Here is a 21,117-nt window from a genome sequence, read left to right on the forward strand (position 1 = left end):
GCAGAAGAAAGCCCAGATACAGTTGGAGAGTTCGAAAAATAATTTCATCTCCTACATGCCACACAAGCGCCATGCAGAAGCTGGGGGGCATTTGTGGGAGCAAATATTTTCGTCTCCAATCAGAGCATGCCACGTGGAAAAGAAGATTATCCTTTAAATTAATTAATTAAACCATTTATTGGGATAATTGATTAATCAGGATAATATCTTAACTATATGGTATTATCTCATAATTAATAAAGATAATACCATTAATTGGGATATTATCATAATAAAGGGATATTATCTTATAATTAATGAGATAATATCAATAATTTGGTTATTATCTTATCAAAGGGATAATATCTTAATTATCGGGTATTATCTTATAATTAAACGAGATAATTCAGATATTATCCGACTCGATCTCTACGAAACCCTAGCCCCGAGGCTCCTATAAATAGATGACTTCATTCATCATTCAAGGTACTTCGAAACCTACATCTAAAACCCGAGAAAATACCCGAAGCTCTCTCTCTCCCTCTTCACTCTCCACTCTCCATATTTTCTCCACACGGCTCCGGCCACCACACACGGCTCCGGCCACCCGGTTCACACCATACATACAAACTCCGTACCCTTTGCTTAGCTATTGTTTTCCTACAAACACTTGAACTAACTTAGGCATCGGAGGGCCTTTGGCCAACACCCCCCGGGTGTGGTCTATTTACTCCAGTCTTTTTTACAGGAATCGAGAAGGAGAGAGAAGGAAGATCGAAGGTTGAAGGATCTAGAAGCGAATATTCTCCCGCGAGATTATTTGCACAAACAGGTAGCATGCCAAGTGACATGGTGAAGGACAACTTTATTCCTTCTTCATGCTGAAGGTGAACACATTCTCCATTTTCGAAGAAGGGTTTGGTGCGGTTACGTGGTTTGGCAAAGGGCAAACTAAGCGATTCTACGCCTAAAGGGACCTTCAGCATGCGTGACATCATCTTACTGTTCGATTCTTTGTCGATATTTATCAGCCATATGTGGTATAAACAATGTACTTTATAAGATTATGGATCAAGTATATCAAGTTATGGTACCCTATTGTAAAAAACAATGTAACTGTAGTCCTTATTGTAGTACATGTGTTTACTTGGAAAAGGACTCGACTTTACCTCTCCAAGGCCCACATTTTCCAATCTATGATAATATAGATCCTTACAACAATAACTAGACAAATACAATATTATGAATAGGCGTTAATTGACATGTTAATGCAAATGCAACAACTACCTCTAACATTAGGATTTTAAAATGTAAGGAAACTAACCTAAGGATTCTTAGCGTCGCCAGCACCACTTGAGGCGGCATCAGCAACGTTATTGAAGGCGCTAGTTTAGCCCTTGTGTTTCGCGTCAACTGTTGTACCTCTCACGACGTAGATGGAGATGACTGTTACTTGACTCTCACCCTATGTTTTGGCGTCAAATGTCATACCTCTCATGGCGCCCATGGTTGGGGGTCGATTGTGTGTCCCCTAACTTGGGCCACACACAAGGTTGGTATTTCACGTCCTAGGCTAGGCATGCCTCATCCCTATTATTGGTGACACTCAAACACAAGGCATCCCTTGCAGAAGACCCCCCACGGGTAGTGGCAGAGCCAGGGATTTAAGTGAGAGGGAGCACATTTAAAAATTCAAAACTCTTTTCACTTTCTCTATTGTTACTTTTTGTATAAATAATCTAACATTCATTCATAATATCAAAATATGTGCAACTCAAAAGAAATTTAGACATGACAATAAAAGAAAAAACAAAGAAAAAGGGGGGAATTTAAGAATTTAAGAGGAATTTCATAATATTTATATAATATTACTATAACTAAATATCCATACAACAATATTTGATGAGGGACACATGCCCTCCCTGGACATGCATTGGCTCTGCCACTGCCCAAGGGCTCACCCAAGTGGAGATGTTCAAGTGCCTTATGTTGTGTAGATACAACTGCACCAAAATGGATTCAGTTGCATCCTCAACTTGTGATACTCGCAAGTGCACGAACCGTTGGTAGTTTAGCGTATGTAAGTGCGAGGTCGATTCCACAGGGATTGGTGATTGAATGATCCAATTTAGTTTCCCTACACAAAACAGAAATGAAAAAGAAAGGAAAAAAACAAGAAGAAAGAATGTACATTACAAGAAAAATAAATTACAACTAAGAAAACATTAAGGAAACTAAGAGAACTTTGAGGAAGAAAGGAAGTGTTTGAGAACTTTGAGGAGGGAGAAGAAAGTGTTTGGGAACTTTAGAGAATTTTGGAAGAACATGTGTTTGAGAGCTTTGAGGATTTTGGAAGGGAATGTGTTTAAGACATGGGGAATTTGGAAGAGAGTGTTTGAGAACTTGGAGGATTTGGAGAAGAAAGTAGAGAGGTATTTTGAGAGCTTTGTGGATTTTGGAAGAGAGTGTTTGAGAACTTGGAGGATGTTTTTGAACTTGGAGAATTTGAGAACTTAGGGAAGGAAGAGAAATGTGTTTGTGAAGTGTTTGAGACATGGAGACTTTTGGAAGAGAAGGGAAGTAGAGAGATGTTTGAGAACTTTGAGGATTTTGGAAGAACATGTGTTTGAAAGCTTTAGAGAATTTGATGAAGGAAATGGGAGAAGTGTTTGGGAAGTGTTTGGAGAAGAGAGTATTTGAAGAATTTAGAAGAAGAGAAAGGAAAAGTGTTTGATATTTAGTACAAATAAAATTTAATAGACTGATCTTATTACAACAATTGAGAACTACAAAGGGAAACTAAGAGAATTTGAGGGAGAGAAGGGAAGGGAGCTCTAGAGAAGTGCTTGAGAGCTCCCCCCCTTGGGGTGTGTTTACAAGCTTAGAGAACTTCCCTATTTATAGGCCTAGGGGAAGTGAAAATCTGAATTCAATATGGCTAATGCATACAACACTTGTTTTATAAAATCTGAAATGGTTGATGCACTTGTATTAGAAAATCTAAATTGGGTGATGCACTTGTATTAGAAAATCTTGAATTGGTTGATGCACTTCACCAATAGATCCCACCAGCAGCCCTAGTTCATCTTCATGTCACCATGACCAAGCTTCCAACCAGAAATGATAGCTCATACCTAGCTCACCATGACCAAGCATCCAACCAGCACATGCTGAGGTCAGCATGACCAGCAACTTCAAGGGCTTACAACTTGGGCTTCTCTTAATCAAATTAGGACTTTAAGCACTCGAAATTGAAGTTCAGAATGTCTTCTTTCCAGCCATATGTTATTTGGGCCAATCCAAGGTCGGAGGAAGAAGTTAAGGCCGAAACAAATTGCTAACTCATTTTCCGCGCTGATAAGATCCATCCTGAGCATGGTTCTGTGTTTGCTAGGTAACGGACTCCAGATTTATCCAATGGGGCTGAATTTTGGATATGTTATAGTACACACCAATTGGAACAACTTTCATGAAGAATGTGGCCTCATTCGAGCTATGTAGGTTGTTGAAACAAAGCTTGCAATATGACCTACGGAACTGGATTGGCAGGGGGCTGTAGCCAAAATGAGTTTGTCTTTAAGTACTTCTTCCCTTTATCCAAATCAGGCTTTAACATGCATGGATTGCATCATTTCCTATCCAAAGCCATCATTGTTACCTAAAGCTGAAAGATAAACACAAAAAGGATTAAAAGCACAAGTTTAACTCAAAAACATAACCAAATCATAAGCTAGAAGGGTACAAAATGATATGTAAATATGCACCGATCACCTTACCACCCTAATACTCTTTCCTTTGTTTTCTCTTTCATTCTCATGTTTAAATTTCTTTTGAGTTGCATATATTTTGTTATTATGAATGAATGTTAGGTTATTTATACAAAAGCTAAAATAGAGAAAGTGATAAAATTAAGGATTTCTAAAAAATTAGGTTGATTTGTTATAAAAAAAAATAGAGTTTGAATTTTTAAATGTGCCCCGCTCACTTAACCTCTCGGCTCCACTACTGTTGGAGAGAGGGTGTCGCACGGATAGAGGCGACTGAGAGAGAACGACACAAATCTTTTTAAGAAAAAGAAAATTAATTGAGACATTAACAGGGCATTGCTGAAAATGAGTTGGGTATTAAAACACGGGCATCTAAACAAAAATGTGAGTCTTGACATATTGGAATAGCATATTTGGAGAGTACTATTACCTATTTTAGTCAATTTCGCTATTATAATTGCTAACGGGTCATCAGGTCATCAATTGACAGCCATTGGATCAATTCAAAACGAATTCAACGGCCAAATTAGGCTATGTATAATGTATTTTGTACTCTCTTTTTTTATTTGTTGTAATGTATTTAGTACTTGTGAGTACCCAAAAAAAATCGTAGCAGGAAAGACTGTCATTAAGGATATAATTGTCACTAATCAGTCAAACGCAGCTCATTAAGGATATAATTGTCAATTCGCATCCAAATTAAGAGGGTAGAATCGGCAATAGAAAGGTATGAAAACCCTAGACTCGCTTCATTGCCTTTCAGAAACCAGTGGGTCTCAAAGTCCAAACGCCGTTGCTTGTTTCGTTGGTGGGCGAGACTTTCAGAGTTGGTGCATTGGCTATGGATAAAGGTCAAGCAGAAATGGAGGGGCCTATTTTCAGGGACATAAGGCGATATTACTGCAAGTATTGTGGAATCTGCAGGTCCAAAAAGTCTCTGATTGCTTCTCACATCCTCTCCCACCACAAGGTTTACTAATTTTTTCTTAATTTTAATGTTGTATGGTCAATTTATGAATTTTTCTGAATTGGGTCTTTGATTATGAGTGGTATGCTGTTGTGGGTTTATTTGGTTTTGTCTTAGAAACGAAATTTGGAACTTGGGTTGTTTTTAGATTGATTGTTGTAATTTTTATTTATTTTATTTATATATTTTTGGGTGTAGGATGAGATGGAAATGTCTAATGTTGATGAAGATCGAGAAGTTGAGCAGAAAAAATCTAATACTTGCCAAGAGTGTGGTGTCACTTTCAGAAAACCTGCACATCTCAAGCAGCATATGCAAAGTCACTCACTTGAGGTATTGTTTATCGTCCATATTCAAAACAAGCTGAGGCCTTGAACAAAAAAAGGACTGATAAATTGTCTTCTAGCCTGAGATTTCTTGAACTAAGCTTACAGTGTTTTGCTTTTATATGGTTTGGACGAGTTGATTCTTCTTGCTGCTTTTAATTTTGAATTGCTGCCTTTTATTAACTGAGTATAACTCTTCAATGTACTAAAATTGATCTGGCTGCAAGGGAATATTTTATGGAATTGTATGTTATTCTCCCATGAGTTGGCAGTAAAACCGGCAGTAGCTTCTAAAGGAGTAATTGACTTTGATGATGTCAGAGCTTATTAGTTTCACAATTTCGGAATATGCATATATGTACTAGATGAAGTTTTGTAACGTTTGCATCAATTGAATCTATTGAATATATAAGTTTTGCAGGAATCAACATATATGAAATATATACAATGGATAGCGTGAAGCATTGGATCCCACACAAAGAACTCCAAAATGCAAGATGGTTCTGACTTGAATGGACTAGTACCAGGTGGGAGACCTCCTGTGAAGCTCCATCAAGTGAACCTCAATCACGCACTGTTTGGTTTGAGGTTTAAGTGACTGTTCAATTTTATTTTTTAATTTATATTTATTAGTTCATCAATTTATGTAGCTTATTCTTTGCAGAGGCCATACTTGTGTTCAGTAGATGATTGTCATTCCAGCTACAGAAGAAAGGACCACTTGAATCGCCATCTCCTTCAGCACCAAGGGAAACTCTTTAAGTGTCCAATTGAGAACTGCAATCGAGAATTTGGTTTCCAAGGTAACATGACGAGGCATGTCAATGAACTTCATAGTGAGGATTGCCCTTCAACTAATGGTGGGGCTCAGAAGCAGCATGTGTGCAAGGAAATTGGTTGCGGAAAGTTGTTTAGATTTGCTTCGAGGCTGCGGAAGCATGAGGATTCCCATGGTAGCTTTTGTTTTTGAATTCTATTTTTCTTTTTAACTTTTATATTATGTTGTCACAATGCAATGAAAAATGCAGATTGACATATAGATGACACATATTTTCCCCTAACGATGAGAAATATGGCGGTCTAATTCTTGGCAATATGATTTTTGCAACCTTTGATGATATCCTTTACTTCTGCAGTTAAGCTAGACACAGTGGAGGCATTCTGCTCTGAACCAGGTTGTATGAAACACTTTACAAATGAGCAATGCCTTCAGGCCCATGTCCATTCCTGCCACCAACATACTACCTGTGAGATTTGTGGGACCAAGCAACTGAGAAACAACATCAAAAGGCATCTTCTCACGCATGAAGATAAACATTCAATAGAGAGGATTAAATGCGATTATAAGGGTTGTCTTCGTACATTTACAACTGTAAGTTGCTGACCTGAAAACAATAGTTGACCCACATTATTAATTATTTTGGGATGTAAAAATTGTTTAGAATTCTGTGTTAAGATTTGGTTTTACACATGCAGAAGTCCAATCTCGCTAAACATGTGAAAGCTGTACACCTAGAACATAAACCTTTTGTCTGTAGCTTTTCGGGTTGTGGCTTGAGGTTTGCATACAAGCATGTGAGAGATAACCATGAGAAAACTGGATGTCATGTCTATACTCAGGTGACTTTTTGATCTTGGATAATTCAATACCCCTGCATGTTGGATGTTTGCATATTCTTTTTGGATAAGCATCTTTTCAGCCAATATCACAATGTGAACTCATACGGGGGAAATCAATGGCTTTGAATTTCAGGGGGACTTTGAAGAGGCTGATGAGCAATTCCGGTCACGTCCAAGGGGTGGGCGTAAAAGGGAGTGCCCCGACATACCCATGCTGGTTCGGAAAAGGGTGACTCCACCAAATCAATTGGGCCAAGAGTCCGAGTACGTCTCCTGGTTACACTCACAAGAGGACAATGACGAGCAGTGAATGTGAATACGAATATGGATATATATAGGTAGTAGGCGAGTAGCTTGGACATTATTCCACCACTTTTATTGCTGCTTGTGAATGTGAATACAAATACGAATACTGATATATATATAGTAGTAGCTTTTGATAGCTTTTAAATCCGTCACAATTGTGGCTATAATTCGTCCTGTACTGCGTTGTATGCTCTTGTTCCTTTCCACGTTATTTTGAAAAGTGGTTTCTATTGCTCGGTTTTTTAATTTTTTGACTCAAGTAAATATTCTAAACTAGTCAAAATACTGGGACGGGATTTCAGTTCGGGCGATGGGCATTCTGTCCTAACCTATGTTGCACGGATACGGGTACGGCGATATGATACGATACGCTGATACGGCAAATCTCCAAAAAATAGGATATGGGTATGGCACCGATACGGCGATTAAAATAATATATATTTAAAAATAATAATAAAAATAATATATATTTAAAAATAATAATATAAATAGAATAATTGATAATTGATATTTCATCCATAATATGTTCAAAACATTAACAAAACAATTCATAGGCAGCTGTTTCCAAAATATTTTAAAGAATATATTATATACCCAACCCATATAATATAGCATATACGTACCTATTATCTTATTAACAACAATTCCAACTTCAAAAACTACCACACAACAATTTTTAAAATTATATACCCAAACCCAACTAACAAAACAGCAAAGCGGCTTATTAAAAGAAAACAGAAAGAAAACCTTGAGCTGTTGCGTAAGAAACCCCAAATGAATCTGAGATGGAGACGGCTATGGGTGCGACGGCCAGGTGCGACGACGCTGGTGAGTTCTCTTCCTTCTTCCTATTTCCTTCTTCCTCCGTCTTCTGTTTTGTTTGCTGTTTGAATGAGACCCAAAAAAACCTAGCCTCTCGACATAGGCAGAGTGTTTGAACTTCTAAGTTTTAATTTTACCCCAAATATTTAATAACCTTCAAAATCACCCCCAAATTTTCCAATTACTTTCAATTTTACCCCCTGACGTATCGAAAACGTATCGCGACCGTATCGTGACCGTATCGCAAAGTCAGTCCACGATACGCCACGTGGCGTATCAAATACGTATCGGGGGCGTATTGGATACGCGCATACCCCAAAAATCCGGCGTATCGGTGCATCCAAGGTCCTAACCAATATTCTAAACTATAAACTAGGGATGGGGAATTGAATTCGGTGCAAGGTGGCCATTGCTCCGGCAAACTGACTCTTTCCACATTTGCATATTACTTTGTTTGAGTTTACTTCTTACACTTACAAGAAAATAAGGAGTTTTTGTTTTTGTTTTTTGGTAGTATTTAAATTCCCTTGTTTGGTTTTGAAACCCTTAATATTTTGAATTTACCCCTTTAATTTTCTCCCGCAAATATTTCACTTTTACCCTCCATGAATTGAAAAATGAAATACCACATAAGGCCCCAATCCTCAATTGACGCTCACTTTTCCAGCCTCCCTCTAAAGCAGATTCCACCGGTGGCGAGGGGTTGTAGGCAGCTTTGGTGCAAACATCAAAGATTAACTGAGTAATTTTGTTAATGCTTAGGTCAAATGTGTTTCTTTTGTAGAACTCTCAATGAATGTTTAGTACCTTTATTTCCTTCATTTCCTAGCCTGTCCAATCGGTTAAAAAGTTCGACTGAATTCGGATGGATTTGGATTACCTCCAAAATATTTTTTATAGGTTTATTATCACAAAACATCCCTAAGGTTTACGAAACTATCAGATTGCATCCTTAATATTTTTTTGTGTCATTTGTGGTCCTCAAGGTTAGTATATGTGATCACAAATGGTTCTTGTCGTTAGATTCTGTCAAAAACTCCGTTAATTTCCTGACGTGGCATATATATATATATCACAAAACATCCCTGAGGTTCACACATTATCACAAATGGTCCCTGCGAAATTTTTTAAATTTAAAATTCATAAATTTTGATTTTGATTTTTATATTATTTAAAAATATATATTGTATTTTAAATACATATGGCACTATATCTTTGAAGATGCGGACCTGATCAAGGTTGATTGCTAGACTTTTGACAATTGGGACAGTTGAACTGATCTTTGTGGTAACGTTTCTTTGCTTAAATCGAATAAGCTTTTGAATTCATTTTTCCACTTATGGAAGATTAGGTCCAACCGACCGAATCAGCTCCTGTAGCACAGTGTTGTAAACGCTAAGGATTGGTTGCATTGCATATACACACCTTAAGAAAATTCATGGAAACAAAAAACACAAGTTATCATAATAAGTTTTTTATATAATTATAATAAGTGTTTCAAGCATGATAATAAGTTCCAATACCTGGTTTGAACTTTGATTGACTATAATAATAATAATAATAATAATTAGTATCTAGTAATTTATTTGAGGATACTACTTGCCTCCCTACCGGTAAGGAGATACTCCTACTTCTTGTGAATCACAATTTGACACATGTCGCACTCCTATTGGTAGGAATGTAGAAACTCCTACTTATCTGATAAGGAGTGAAGTATTTTCTTTTATTTGAACAGGTGAACACAAGTATCTAGAATTTTTCTAACTTTTATTGGAATTTTGGGGGAGTACAAGGGGCTTATGTTTCTCTTTCATGAGTTGTCCCTGAATATTTGACAAGTCCTCAAATTTTTAAATCAATCAATTGGTCCTTAATAATATTTTGGTCCACACATCGATTTGGCCCCTCTCATCTCATTTCGCCAAAATCTTTGTTAAAATTGGTAATCTGGCCTACTTTAAAGAGATAATTCATCAAAATACAACCTATCAACATCTGACACAAAGTAAAGCTAACGTGTTTTGCTCAACGAGGCTCGCCTTGACGGGCCCCAATTGTGAAACTGTAATTGAAAAAAATATGACCGTATTGAGCACAAACATGAATTTTAGGACTAAATTGAGCTATATTTAAATGATAATACCCCTTTAAAGTTGGTTACACGACACACGTGACTAGTTTGACCCCCACTAATGGCATATATTATTAATAGTTTTAATCATAGCTCATGCTCTTTGTTTTACTCACATTATCCTTTTAATTATTCCAACCCTGTAGAAAAAAAAAAGGTTAATTTATTGTTTCAACCCCTAAAACTCGAGCTCACTCTCACTTAACCATATGGAACTCAAATTTCCTAACTTTACTTCTTTTTAAAAAGGTCTTCGCATGTCCTCTTTGTTAGGTCCTTAAATGAGCAGGACTGTAATATCAATTCGATTTGTTTGTTTTTTTGTTAGACCGTGAGAGCTTGAATGACCATCGACTAATTTTCTCCATGTTGAGCGATTTGCTTCGATTTGTCCTCATCTGAAAATCACCCAAAACACAGTCGGTTACAACCACAGCCCAGAAAACGGGATGGAGTTTTGGCAAGTGGGGTGTTGGTCTACTTAAAGCGCACTAACTGTTAACTATTGATATCATTCTCTCATTGTTATCAGTTAGTGAGCTAGGTGTGAGAGGCACGTGAGTTGTTAGTAAGTATGTGAATTAGTTTGACAGCTGTATTGCACGTGAGTTGTAATTGTGTGAATTAGTTAGACAGCTGTATAAAGTGTAATACTGCTGTAGCTTAAAAGATTAAGAAATACAGAAATCAAGATTGCAATTTCTCTCTATTTCTCTTTTCTTCTTCTTCTTCAGGTACTTCTCTGAATATGTTGGTATCAGCGCCCTCAGTGGTTTAAACATAATCAAACGATCCTATCCTCCTTCTCTTTGGTTTTCTTCCCTTGTTCTCTCTGTTTCTTGAAATGGAGTCATCAACTCCCCCTGAAAAATCCCCATTTGTTTCCCAATCATACAAATGAGGATCCGGATTATCCATATTTTCCTTCATGACTTTGTCCCATTCTAGATGAACCCCTGTCTTCTTCACTCTCACTAAATCAACATCATCAGGCCTTACAAGAATGCAGACTCGCTCCCCGCCTTGCAAACGGAGCACATCGTTTGACAATTGTCCCTGCCAAAGATAATCGTCTTCAGGTTCCTCAGGTTCACCGGAATCGTCTTCAGGTTCTTCAGATTCACCGGAATCGTCTTCAGGTTCACTGGAAGATTTTAAGGAGGCAAATGCTATCTTGGTGTGCAAAGCAGTTTGTTTGGTAAGATTTCTAACGATAATGCCAATAGGACCATCTTGAGAATCTTCAAATTCCTGATAATGCCAATGAGACCACCTTCGCCTGCCTGAAGAGTAAACGAAGCATATAGTCAACCCTTTTAAATCACGACCCATGATTCTTTGAGGAACTTCGAAGAAGACGATATTGTCCACATCATTGACGAATTTGAACCACTCAGGAATATCATAATTTCCATTCAAATAAATTCCACCAAATCCGCAAGAAGTCCATCTCTGCACACCAGAAGCAACACATTCTTTCTTATACATGCATGGATATATCATTACATGGGGCAGTCAGATTGTGTGTGTGTGTGTGTGTGTGAGAGAGAGAGAGAGAGAGACCTGTAGGATGTTGTTCCTAAAATCGGCAGTCAGATTGGTGCAGCCTTCCATATGAATCCTTGTCATGGAGTTTAATGACTTATCCAAGCCTGGAACCTCAGTGAGTTTGAACGAATCACTTAGATACAATTCTCTCATATTCCACATTTTTGAAAAATCTGGAATTGTTTCCAATTTTGGGCAGCAAATTGCTTTCAGAACATGCAAATTGGTTGGTAAATCTGGGATTGCAAGAAGTTCTCTGCATGCATTTAAATACAAGACCTTGAGCTTTGAAAGACCAGCGAGACTTGGTAGGCTACAAAAGTAATTGCTTTGAAGACGCAGATGTTCTAAGGAAATTAGGCTACATAGATCCTTAGGGATTGCATCCTCAGTTAACCCCAACCAGCAGCCTGCAAGACATAATAACTCTATTAAAGAGTTTAAGGCATGTAACGAAAGGGGTAAAAGATGGAATTTCAAAATTCTCACCAGATAGAGATAAAATTCTCAACTTCTTCAATTTTACTATGGAAGATGGAATCTGTCTGATGAATGTCTTATCTGCTTCCAAAATTGTCAATGATACCATGTCCCCTAAGCCATCACCCAGCTCTCGAAAACGTGAACAACCATTCAGTATAAGAGTTTCAATAGACTTGGATTTATAGAAATTCAGTGGGAGATCCTCTAGCATGAAGCAGCCTTGAAGATTTACCAAAGAAAGTCCTCCAAGATACCCGATGGATGAGTGAACCTTAATCAACTCCTTACAACCTTTCAATATCAACTTCTTGAGATTTGGGAATTTTGAAAAGTCTGGTGATTTTGTTATGTGATTATCATATTCGACATGAATGATGTCATCATCATTGACCAGATATGGGCGTCGTTCATACGCACAAAGATGGTAATCAATCATATTTTCGTTCATAAATTTGTCCCATACCAGACTAACACCTGTTTTCTTCACCTTCACCCATTTGTCCACTATTATTTCAATCAAGACTTTATCACCGTCTTGCAATTTGAGCTCGTCATTTGATAACTGCCCCTGCCAAAGATAATAACCTCGGTCATGATCGGTTATGATCTTGGCGTCAAGCTCAGTACCCTCGGTCATATTTTTAACGCGAATGCTAGAGCTAGTCGGGCGATTACCGAAGAGTGAGGTTGAAGTGGGGAATGAGTCTGAAGAGTAAACAAAGGACAAAGTTAACCCTTTCAAATTACGACCAACACTTTGAGGCACAGTGAAATACACAATATCATCGTCATGGACACAGTCGAACCAATCAGGAATATCATATGCACTGAGAAAAATGCCACCATATCCGCAAGAAGTCCATCCCTATACCATGTAGAGCCACATTTCTATAAGAAATACATTCTTATGCATGCATGTGTACATGTGCGTTGTATGTGATAGAAAGAGAAAGATGTATGTGCGTGTTTGAGAGAGAGAGAGAAGGATTGACCTGTAGGATGTTCTTCCTAAAATCGGCAGTCAGATTGACGCAGCCTTCCATATGAATCCTTGTCATGGAGTTTAATGACTTATCCAAGCCTGGAACCTCAGTGAGTTTGAACGAATCACTTAGATACAATTCTCTCATATTCCTCATTTTTGAAAAATCTGGAATTGTTTCCAATTTTGGGCAGCAAATTGCTTTCAGAACATGCAAATTGGTTGGTAAATCTGGGATTGCAAGAAGTTCTCTGCATGCATTTAAACACAAGACCTTGAGCTTTGAAAGACCAGCGAGACTTGGTAGGCTACAAAAGATATTGCGTCCAAGAAGCAGATGTTCTAAAGAACTTAGGCTACATAGATCCTTACGGATTGCATCCACAGTTAACTGCCAGCAGCCTGCAAGACATAATAACTCTATTAAAGAGTTTAAGGCATGTAACGAAAGGGGTAAAAGATGGAATTTCAAAATTCTCACCAGATAGAGATAAAATTCTCAACTTCTTCAATTTTACTATGGAAGATGGAATTTCTCTGATGCGCGTGTTATCTGCTTTCAAAATTGTCAATGATACCATGTCCCCTAAGCCATCTGCCAAGTTTTCAACACTCCAACAACCATTAAGTATAAGAGTTTCAATAGACTTGGATTTATAGAAATTCAGTGGGAGATCCTTTAGCATTCCGCAGCCTTCAAGATCTACCGAAGAAAGTCTTCCAAGATCACCGATGTATGAGTGAACCTTATACAAGCTCTTACAACCTTTCAATATCAACTTCTCGAGATTTGGGAATTTTGAAAAGTCTGGTGATTTTGTCATGTCATCATCATCTTCGACATGAATGATGTCATCATCATTGACCAGATTTTGAGATGGGCGTCGTTCATACGCACAAAGATGGTAATCAATCATATTTTCGTTCATAAATTTGTCCCATACCAGACTAACACCTGTTTTCTTCACCTTCACCCATTTGTCCGCTATTATTTCAATCCAGACTTTATCACCGTCTTGCAATTTGAGCTCGTCATTTGATAACTGTCCCTGCCAAAGATAATAACCCTCCATTGTACAATCGGGTATGATACTGGCGTCAAGCTCAGTACCCTCGGTCATGTTTTTAATGCTAATGCTAATGCAAAAATTGGTGAATGAGTCTGAAGAGTAAGAGTAAACGAATGACAAAGTTAACCCTTTCAAATTACGACCAACACTTTGAGGCACAGTGAAATACACAATATCATCGTCATGGACACAGTCGAACCAATCAGGAATATCATTTCCACTGAGAAAAATGCCACCATATCCGCAAGAAGTCCATCCCTATACCATGTACAGCCAAATTTCTATAAGAAATGCATTCTTATGCATGCATGTGTACATATGCGTTGTATGTGATAGAAAGAGAAAGATGTATGTGTGTGTTTGAGAGAGAGAGAGAGAAGGATTGACCTGTAGGATGTTCTTCCTAAAATCGGCAGTGAGATTAGTGCAGTTTACCATATGAATTATTGTCATGGAGTTTAATGACTTATCCAAGCCTGGAATCTCAGTGAGTTTGAATGAATCCTTTAGATACAATTCTCTTATATTCGACATTTCTGAAAAATCTGGCATTTTTTCCAATGCAATGCAGCCATTTGCTCGTAAGACTTTCAATTTTGTTGGTAAATCTGGAATTGCACGAAGATTTTTGCAGTATTGAAGATTTACCAAAGAAAGTCTTCCCAGATCCCCGATGGATGAGTGAACCTCAGACAAACTCTCACAGTATTGCAATATCAATTCCTCGAGATTTGGGAGTTTTGAAAAGTCTGGTGATTTTGTTAGCTGATAGGAACCACTGAGATCAAGGATTTTCAAATTCTGATGCAACTGTTACACAAAAACAAAATTAGAATGGAAATTAAAATCCAAAAGAAGAAATTAAACCAAAATGAAGAGATGGTGAAGTATAATATATGTATAGAACCAGAAGGAAAGAACCAACAACAACTAGGTTGAGATTATTATACCTTGCAATCCTTCCAAACTATTTTGAGTTTACTATACCGCAGCTCTAAACCAACTAGGTTTGGTTGCATAGGAAAGTCATCTGGTATGGACTCTAAAGGGAATCCCTGCCAGCTCAACCACATTAACTTTTTGGGAAAATCTTTGTACTCTCCAGTGAGCTCTACTCTGCTGAGGTGGAGTAACCTCAGTTTTTTCATGTTGGTAAATGCTTGTGCACTGAATCTAGTCAAACCTTCGACCAAAAAGAATCTAGTCAAACCTGGATCAAAATCTCGAAAATGCAAAACTGAAGCCAAACGCTTCCGGACTCGACCACGATTTCGAAGAGCCAGATGTCGATGCCAAGATGGACCCAACTCTAGAGCAACTCCTTCAATTTCTTCAGTTCCCTGTTAACAAAAGATACCGAGTTAGAAAATCCGTGTATGTATTAACCAAAAGGTATAATTAATAGTATTGGACCATGTTACACCTTATAGTTTGTGTTTGCAATCAAAGCTCATATTTTTTGTTGGTTATGCCTAATTGAGCTTTGATCTTAATGGATATAATATAAGAAATGGCAACGGGGTCTAGCAAAGTGAAAAATAGTATAAACTTGCAAACTAAGGTCTCAAGTTTAAATTCATCTGCCTCCATCTCCATCTCCATCTCTTCCTCAAGTTTTACTTTAATTTAGACTATCGCTGGTAATAAACAAAAAAAATAAAGAAATGGAAAAAGACGTTTTAATTTATTATAGAACACGGGATACATATGCTTCTGTTGCATGATGCATTCTAAAACTTAATTGGGAAAGTACTTACAGATTCATCATTCAATACATCTGTTACGTCTTCACGTTTCCACAATCTACTAAATTTTTCAGGGTGACCGTGGGCATTTTTATGAACGATCTCTCTTCCCATGTCTCGAAGCAAATCATGCATCATCAGCCTGTTTTGCTCACTAACAGTTACAAGGCACCGTTCGATGAGGACTCTGATTCCTATCGTTGCATAAAAGCCACATCCATCTAATATTTGGGTTACATAGTCCTTGTCATCTCCAATAAAGAAACAAGATATATCAAGGAATATCTTTCTCATTCTATCATCAGGTAGCCCATCAAAGCTTATTTTGAGTGTTTTTTGAATATCTCCATCAGGACTTATTTTCAATTTCTCCAAATGGTTTTCCCACTCCGCTGTGGTTCTTTTAATCAGAAAAGACCCTACAACTTCAAGTGCTAGTGGCAAGCCTCGACAGTAACGAATTACAAATTTTGAAAGGTCAAGATATTCTTGATTACGATAACCACTTTCGAAGGCATGCCTACTAAAGAGCTCTAGAGCTTCTTTTTCATCCATTTCTTGAGCCATATATGTGCTATCCACTCCAACTTGCTCTAGCAAATGTTTATTTCTTGTTGTTATAACAATTCTACTTCCATGACCAAACCAATCACGAGCTCCAGCTATTGCTTTTAGTTGCTGTAGATCATCTGCATCGTCAATTATGACAAGTGCTCTTTTGCAGCAAAGTCTTGCTCTTATCATATCGATCCCTTTAGCAACACAATCAACCTTTATGGGGTCCTTGCTTTTCAAGATATCATTTAGAAGTTGTTGTTGCAAACCAACCAGACCATTACTGCGTTGGTTTGCAAATACTTCCCTCACGTCTGCAAGGAAACTCCTACCTTCAAAGATACGTTCAAATTTGTTATAAATGGTTTTGGCAAGCGTTGTTTTTCCAATGCCGCCCATCCCCAAAATACCAATCATGCGAACAACATCCTTAGAACCTGAATTTTCAATATCAATCATGCGAACAACATCGTTCAGCCGAGAAGTAATTCCAACAAGGTGTTCGATGTCTAATTGGTAGTTTCTGTTCACCAAGTTATTAACCACCCTAAGAATTTTCTTGATAAACTCTACTTCATTCCTGGCAATTAAACACAGAAGCAGAACAAACTACAAGGTTAAATTGAATCCCTAACTTAATAATTTAGAATTAAGATATAATTAACAATTAAGATTGGGATTTAACATCAAATGTTAAATGGATCTTACATTATCAAGTAAGAAAGAATGCTTAGTTAAAACCAAACCACACAAACAAACACCAAACTTCAAAGTCAAAAACGTAGTTTGAAAAACAAAAAGGACAGGGAACATATGGTTGTCAAGTAAGGAGATGATAATCCAAGGAACAAGAAATTAGTAATTACCCAGCAGCACTTTTAAGATCTTCCCCACACAAATTTGCAGCTTGAGTGAGAGCATTTCTCCACCGCTGTACCTTTTCTTTCTCATGTTTACCTTCACAGATGCCCGCTTCATGTTTCTCAAATGCTTGTGCAAAGCTACCAGTTTGTTTCCGGACATCTGAAGCATCAACATTATAGAACAATGGAATAACCTGTTGCCCCAATTTGTCTCTACACTCCATGATCTTCACCAGCTCGTCAAGACACCAACTGGAATCGGCATAACTCTTGGAGAAGACAATTATGGAGATCATGGACCCGTCGATTGCCTGCTCCAGTTGGGTTTTTATAAATTCCGCTCTTTTTAGCTCGTTGTCGTCAAGAAAGGTGCGGATTCCGGCATTAGATAATGCGGCGTGGAGGTGGCCTGTGAAGCCCTTGCGTGTGTCTTCACCTCTGAAGCTCAAGAACACTTGGTACTCCCAACGTTTTGATGAGGAGGATGGTGAGGATGAGGAGGATGGTGAGGATGAAGAGGAGGCTTTATGGGCTTTCCTGGCATCCATTAATTGATACTGGTTCAGATCAGTCCAACTACAAATTGATACTGCCTTCCGATCCGACTTGAGCAGAAGAAGTTCTTTCATAATTAATTACTTTTTTTCGGGGCAGTGGTTTGGCCTTGAGCAGCAGATGAATATGTTATTGAACTACCCAAAGTCAAGGTCAAGGTCAAGGTCCTCGAACGTTTCAGTCAACAGAAGCAAAAGTCCCACGTTCCTGCCAACACGTCATGGACGCGGAGAGAGGCAGAGAGAGCGTGGAAGAACAGTGTGGACAGACACAGAGGGTAATTTTCTGGAAGCAACCAAAACCAGGGGTCACTTTCTGTGGCTGCTGGCTACACGATCTGCTGGACGGCTAAGATTGAAGGTCAGGAAAATGCAAGGAAGCTTAGTGGAAAGAGGCATGAATAGAGAGGGAAGAGACGAGCTCAATTCCTCTTAGCTGCAAACTTACACTTTACAGTGCTCACTGGGCTCCACATTCATCCTCCTCGCAATAATTTCGACACGTGAGCATCCCAAGTTGCAACAAAGGCTGAGGACCAAAACTACCAGATCTCAAGTGCACCAAATTTCTATGCAACATAAGCTCAACTCAACTTCTAACACCTGTCATGGACAATGGAAGAAAAGAGAAAATTCTACGGTAATATACAAGAAATTATTGAATGGTATTACGAAACTGTTAAGGGATGTTATTATTTGAAGTGTTAATGTATACTCGTGTTATAATATAAATGAATTAGTTATATCATACGCTTAATGAAAAATTACTTAGTTGTATATATCTTTTCTCATATAACATATAACTAAGTTATTTTTGAAGAACGAACATAATTATTGGATTTTTTTTAATCAATAAAGAATGGAAGAATTGAAAGTTCTTAGGAGCCTCTCAATCATTAACTATTGAATACGTATTGTTGTCCCATATGTATATATTAAATACATTATTGATCAAATCATATGTCAGGAGAAAACCTAGCTAAGTCTCATTTTGGTGAGAAATGTAGATATATATGTTAAACATATGCATGTAGCTTTTGTGTTTCCGCTCAATATATACGTCACTTTTGAAATAAACATCCAGAGAAGCTCCATGTATTGGATATTGTGGATCGGAATTCTCAAAACTACTCATAACATATTTTGTTAGAGTACAACATATAAGTGAAACCCACTTGAATTTGTTCATAATATTACTCCAATAATGAAATTGTACAATTGGGATAAAGCTAATTCATAATAAGGGAGCACTTAACGCTGGTGCTCTCTCTCTCTCTCTCTCTCTAATAAAATCTTTTATACCACTACATTATTTGTATCTATATCAACTTTTCAATAGAAATTTAATGCATTATTTTCTCGTTTAGAAAACTAGTGGTAGATAAGGTGATTACAATAAATTTGTAATCTTTATACACACTGTATGTCTCCATTTTGAGTTATTTACACTAATACCTCATGAGGTTTTCGGTTTTTTCACAAAACTCCTTGAGGTTTTTGAAATTACAAGAACACCCCTTGAGGTTTTAAATTGTTTTCCCAAAACTCCTTTTTATTGATTTTTATCCAAAGATTGATGATTTTATACAAAAAAAAATTCTCCAAATGGCAAAGTTGGCCTTTGAGATTAATTTTGTCATTTGCATAAGGTTTTTTTTTTTATATAAATGAAATCATCAATTTTGGTACAAATTTTGTGAAAACAAACTGGAACAAGACTTGTGTTTTTCTTTTTCTTTTTTAATTGGACATTGTGCTCACCTCTTCCCTCTCTATTCATGCCTCTTTCCTCTAAGCTTCCTTGCATTTTCCTGACCTTCAATCTTAGCCGTCCAGTAGATCGTGTAACCAAAAAGATATTATCTTTTCACTGTTCTCCCCACATGGGAACTTTTGCTTTTGTCGGCTGAAACGTTTGAGGACCTTGACTATTTCGAATTTATTAATCTACGCTGCAACACACAAACCACTGCCCAGAAAAAATAATTAATTATGAAATAACTTCTTCTGCTCAAGTCGGATCGGAAGGCCAACTTGTGCATAATTTGTAGCTGGTCTGATCTGAACCGATAGCTCCTCCAGTATCAATGGATGCCAGGAAAGCCTCCTCTTCATCCTCACCATCCTCCTCATCAAAACGTTGGGAGTACCAAGTGTTCTTGAGCTTCAGAGGTGAAGACACACGCAAGGGCTTCACAGGCCACCTCCACGCCGCATTATCTAATGCCGGAATCCGCGCCTTTCTTGACGACAACGAGCTAGAAAGAGCGGAATTTATAAAAACCCAACTGGAGCAGGCAATCGACGGGTCCATGATCTCCATAATTGTCTTCTCCAAGAGTTATGCCGATTCCAGTTGGTGTCTTGACGAGCTGGTGAAGATCATGGAGTGTAGAGAAAGATTGGGGCAACAGGTTATTCCATTGTTCTATAATGTTGATGCTTCAGATGTCCGGAAACAAACTGGTAGTTTTGCACAAGCATTTGAGAAATGAAGCGGGCAAACATGAGAAAGAAAAGCTACAGCGATGGAGAAATGCTCTCACTCAAGCTGCAGATTTGTGTGGGGAAGATCTTAAAAATGCTGATGGGTAATTAGTAATTTCTTGTTCCTTGGATTATCATCTCCTTACTTGACAACCATATGTTTTCTGTCCTTTTTGTTTTTCCAACTATGTTTAAACTATGCATTCTTTCTTTTTGACTTTGAACTTTGGGGTTTGTTTGGTTTGGTTTGGTTTGGTTTGGTTTTAACTATGCATACTTTTTTACTTGATAATGTAAGATCCATTTAACATTTGATGTTAAATCCCAATCTTAATTGTTAAGTTAGGGATTCAATTTAACGTTCGTAGTTCTGCTTCTTTGTTTAATTGCCAGGCATGAAGCAAGGTTTATCAAGAGAATTCTTGGGGAGGTTAATAAGCAGTTGTACAGCAAATATTGAAAATTATGCCAGAGGTAATATTAGTTTAGGATGAGTTAAATTTCTACCAAGTTTTGGGAAAAAAGGAAAAAAGTTTTTTTCTTTCTTTTCTACATTAATAAAATTTGTAGTTTCTTTATGTCATATTAATTCATATATTTATTAACTCTTTTTTCTTTGTGCAGATGTGCTAATTTGATTTGAAGAGTATGAAACTCAGGGAATTTAATTTCTATATGTAATGAAAATTTACTTGTTTTGATTTGGATTTTTTTTTAACTTTACAAATATGCAGATTGTGATTGAGATTACTCTGACAATCTGCTGTGGACTGTAATAATGATTTCCGTGGATTTGGACATGTGCGGTGGATGATGATTATCTTATATTTTTTGAATTTGAATGATTGATAAATTGTAAAATATGCAAAACTACAAAAACTGGAAAAACATACAGAAACCCTAAAATTTGAA

At 37.4% G+C, this 21,117-nt stretch overlaps 2 protein-coding genes and 1 long non-coding RNA gene across 3 annotated transcripts; 2 read left to right on the forward strand and 1 right to left on the reverse strand.

Annotated features, from left to right (window-relative positions):
- The first annotated feature begins 4,492 nt into the window (after positions 1-4,492).
- Positions 4,493-7,197, forward strand: TFIIIA (transcription factor IIIA). The gene is made up of 6 exons (XM_021945484.2): positions 4,493-4,716; positions 4,912-5,046; positions 5,704-5,992; positions 6,176-6,411; positions 6,516-6,659; positions 6,793-7,197. Exons 1-6 carry the CDS (start codon positions 4,588-4,590, stop codon positions 6,967-6,969), a joined length of 1,110 nt encoding a protein of 369 aa, XP_021801176.2. The 5' UTR covers positions 4,493-4,587; the 3' UTR covers positions 6,970-7,197.
- A 3,343-nt stretch (positions 7,198-10,540) lies between these two features.
- Positions 10,541-17,962, reverse strand: LOC110745391 (TMV resistance protein N-like). Its single transcript, XM_088253048.1, has 10 exons — positions 17,168-17,962; positions 15,759-16,881; positions 15,305-15,341; positions 14,952-15,184; positions 14,620-14,811; positions 13,378-13,608; positions 12,942-13,322; positions 11,956-12,814; positions 11,482-11,876; positions 10,541-11,370 (listed from the first exon to the last, which is right to left on the reverse strand). Exons 1-10 carry the CDS (start codon positions 17,791-17,793, stop codon positions 10,693-10,695), a joined length of 4,755 nt encoding a protein of 1,584 aa, XP_088109174.1. The 5' UTR covers positions 17,794-17,962; the 3' UTR covers positions 10,541-10,692.
- A 1,702-nt stretch (positions 17,963-19,664) lies between these two features.
- Positions 19,665-21,015, forward strand: LOC148298099 (uncharacterized). The gene is made up of 3 exons (XR_015835789.1): positions 19,665-20,309; positions 20,599-20,679; positions 20,830-21,015. It is a non-coding gene; the product is annotated as an uncharacterized LOC148298099 (long non-coding RNA).
- Positions 21,016-21,117: the final 102 nt, after the last annotated feature.

The sequence above is a fragment of the Prunus avium genome, chromosome 1, assembly GCF_965620075.1.
Source record: "Prunus avium chromosome 1, drPruAviu1.hap1.1, whole genome shotgun sequence".
NCBI classification, from domain to species: Eukaryota; Viridiplantae; Streptophyta; class Magnoliopsida; order Rosales; family Rosaceae; genus Prunus; species Prunus avium.

Bases quoted from the DNA above. Each gene is read 5' to 3' on its own strand.
- TFIIIA (XM_021945484.2), top strand. From the start codon at position 4,588: ATGGATAAAGGTCAAGCAGAAATGGAGGGGCCTATTTTCAGGGACATA. The intron at 5,993-6,175 runs GTAGCTTTTGTT...TTACTTCTGCAG, and splicing joins GAAGCATGAGGATTCCCATG to TTAAGCTAGACACAGTGGAG. The intron at 6,660-6,792 runs GTGACTTTTTGA...TTTGAATTTCAG, and splicing joins GATGTCATGTCTATACTCAG to GGGGACTTTGAAGAGGCTGA.
- LOC110745391 (XM_088253048.1), bottom strand. From the start codon at position 17,793: ATGAAAGAACTTCTTCTGCTCAAGTCGGATCGGAAGGCAGTATCAATT. The intron at 15,342-15,758 runs GTAAGTACTTTC...TTTTGTTAACAG, and splicing joins ATGTATTGAATGATGAATCT to GGAACTGAAGAAATTGAAGG. The intron at 11,371-11,481 runs GTCTCTCTCTCT...TCTGGTGTGCAG, and splicing joins TTAGGAACAACATCCTACAG to AGATGGACTTCTTGCGGATT.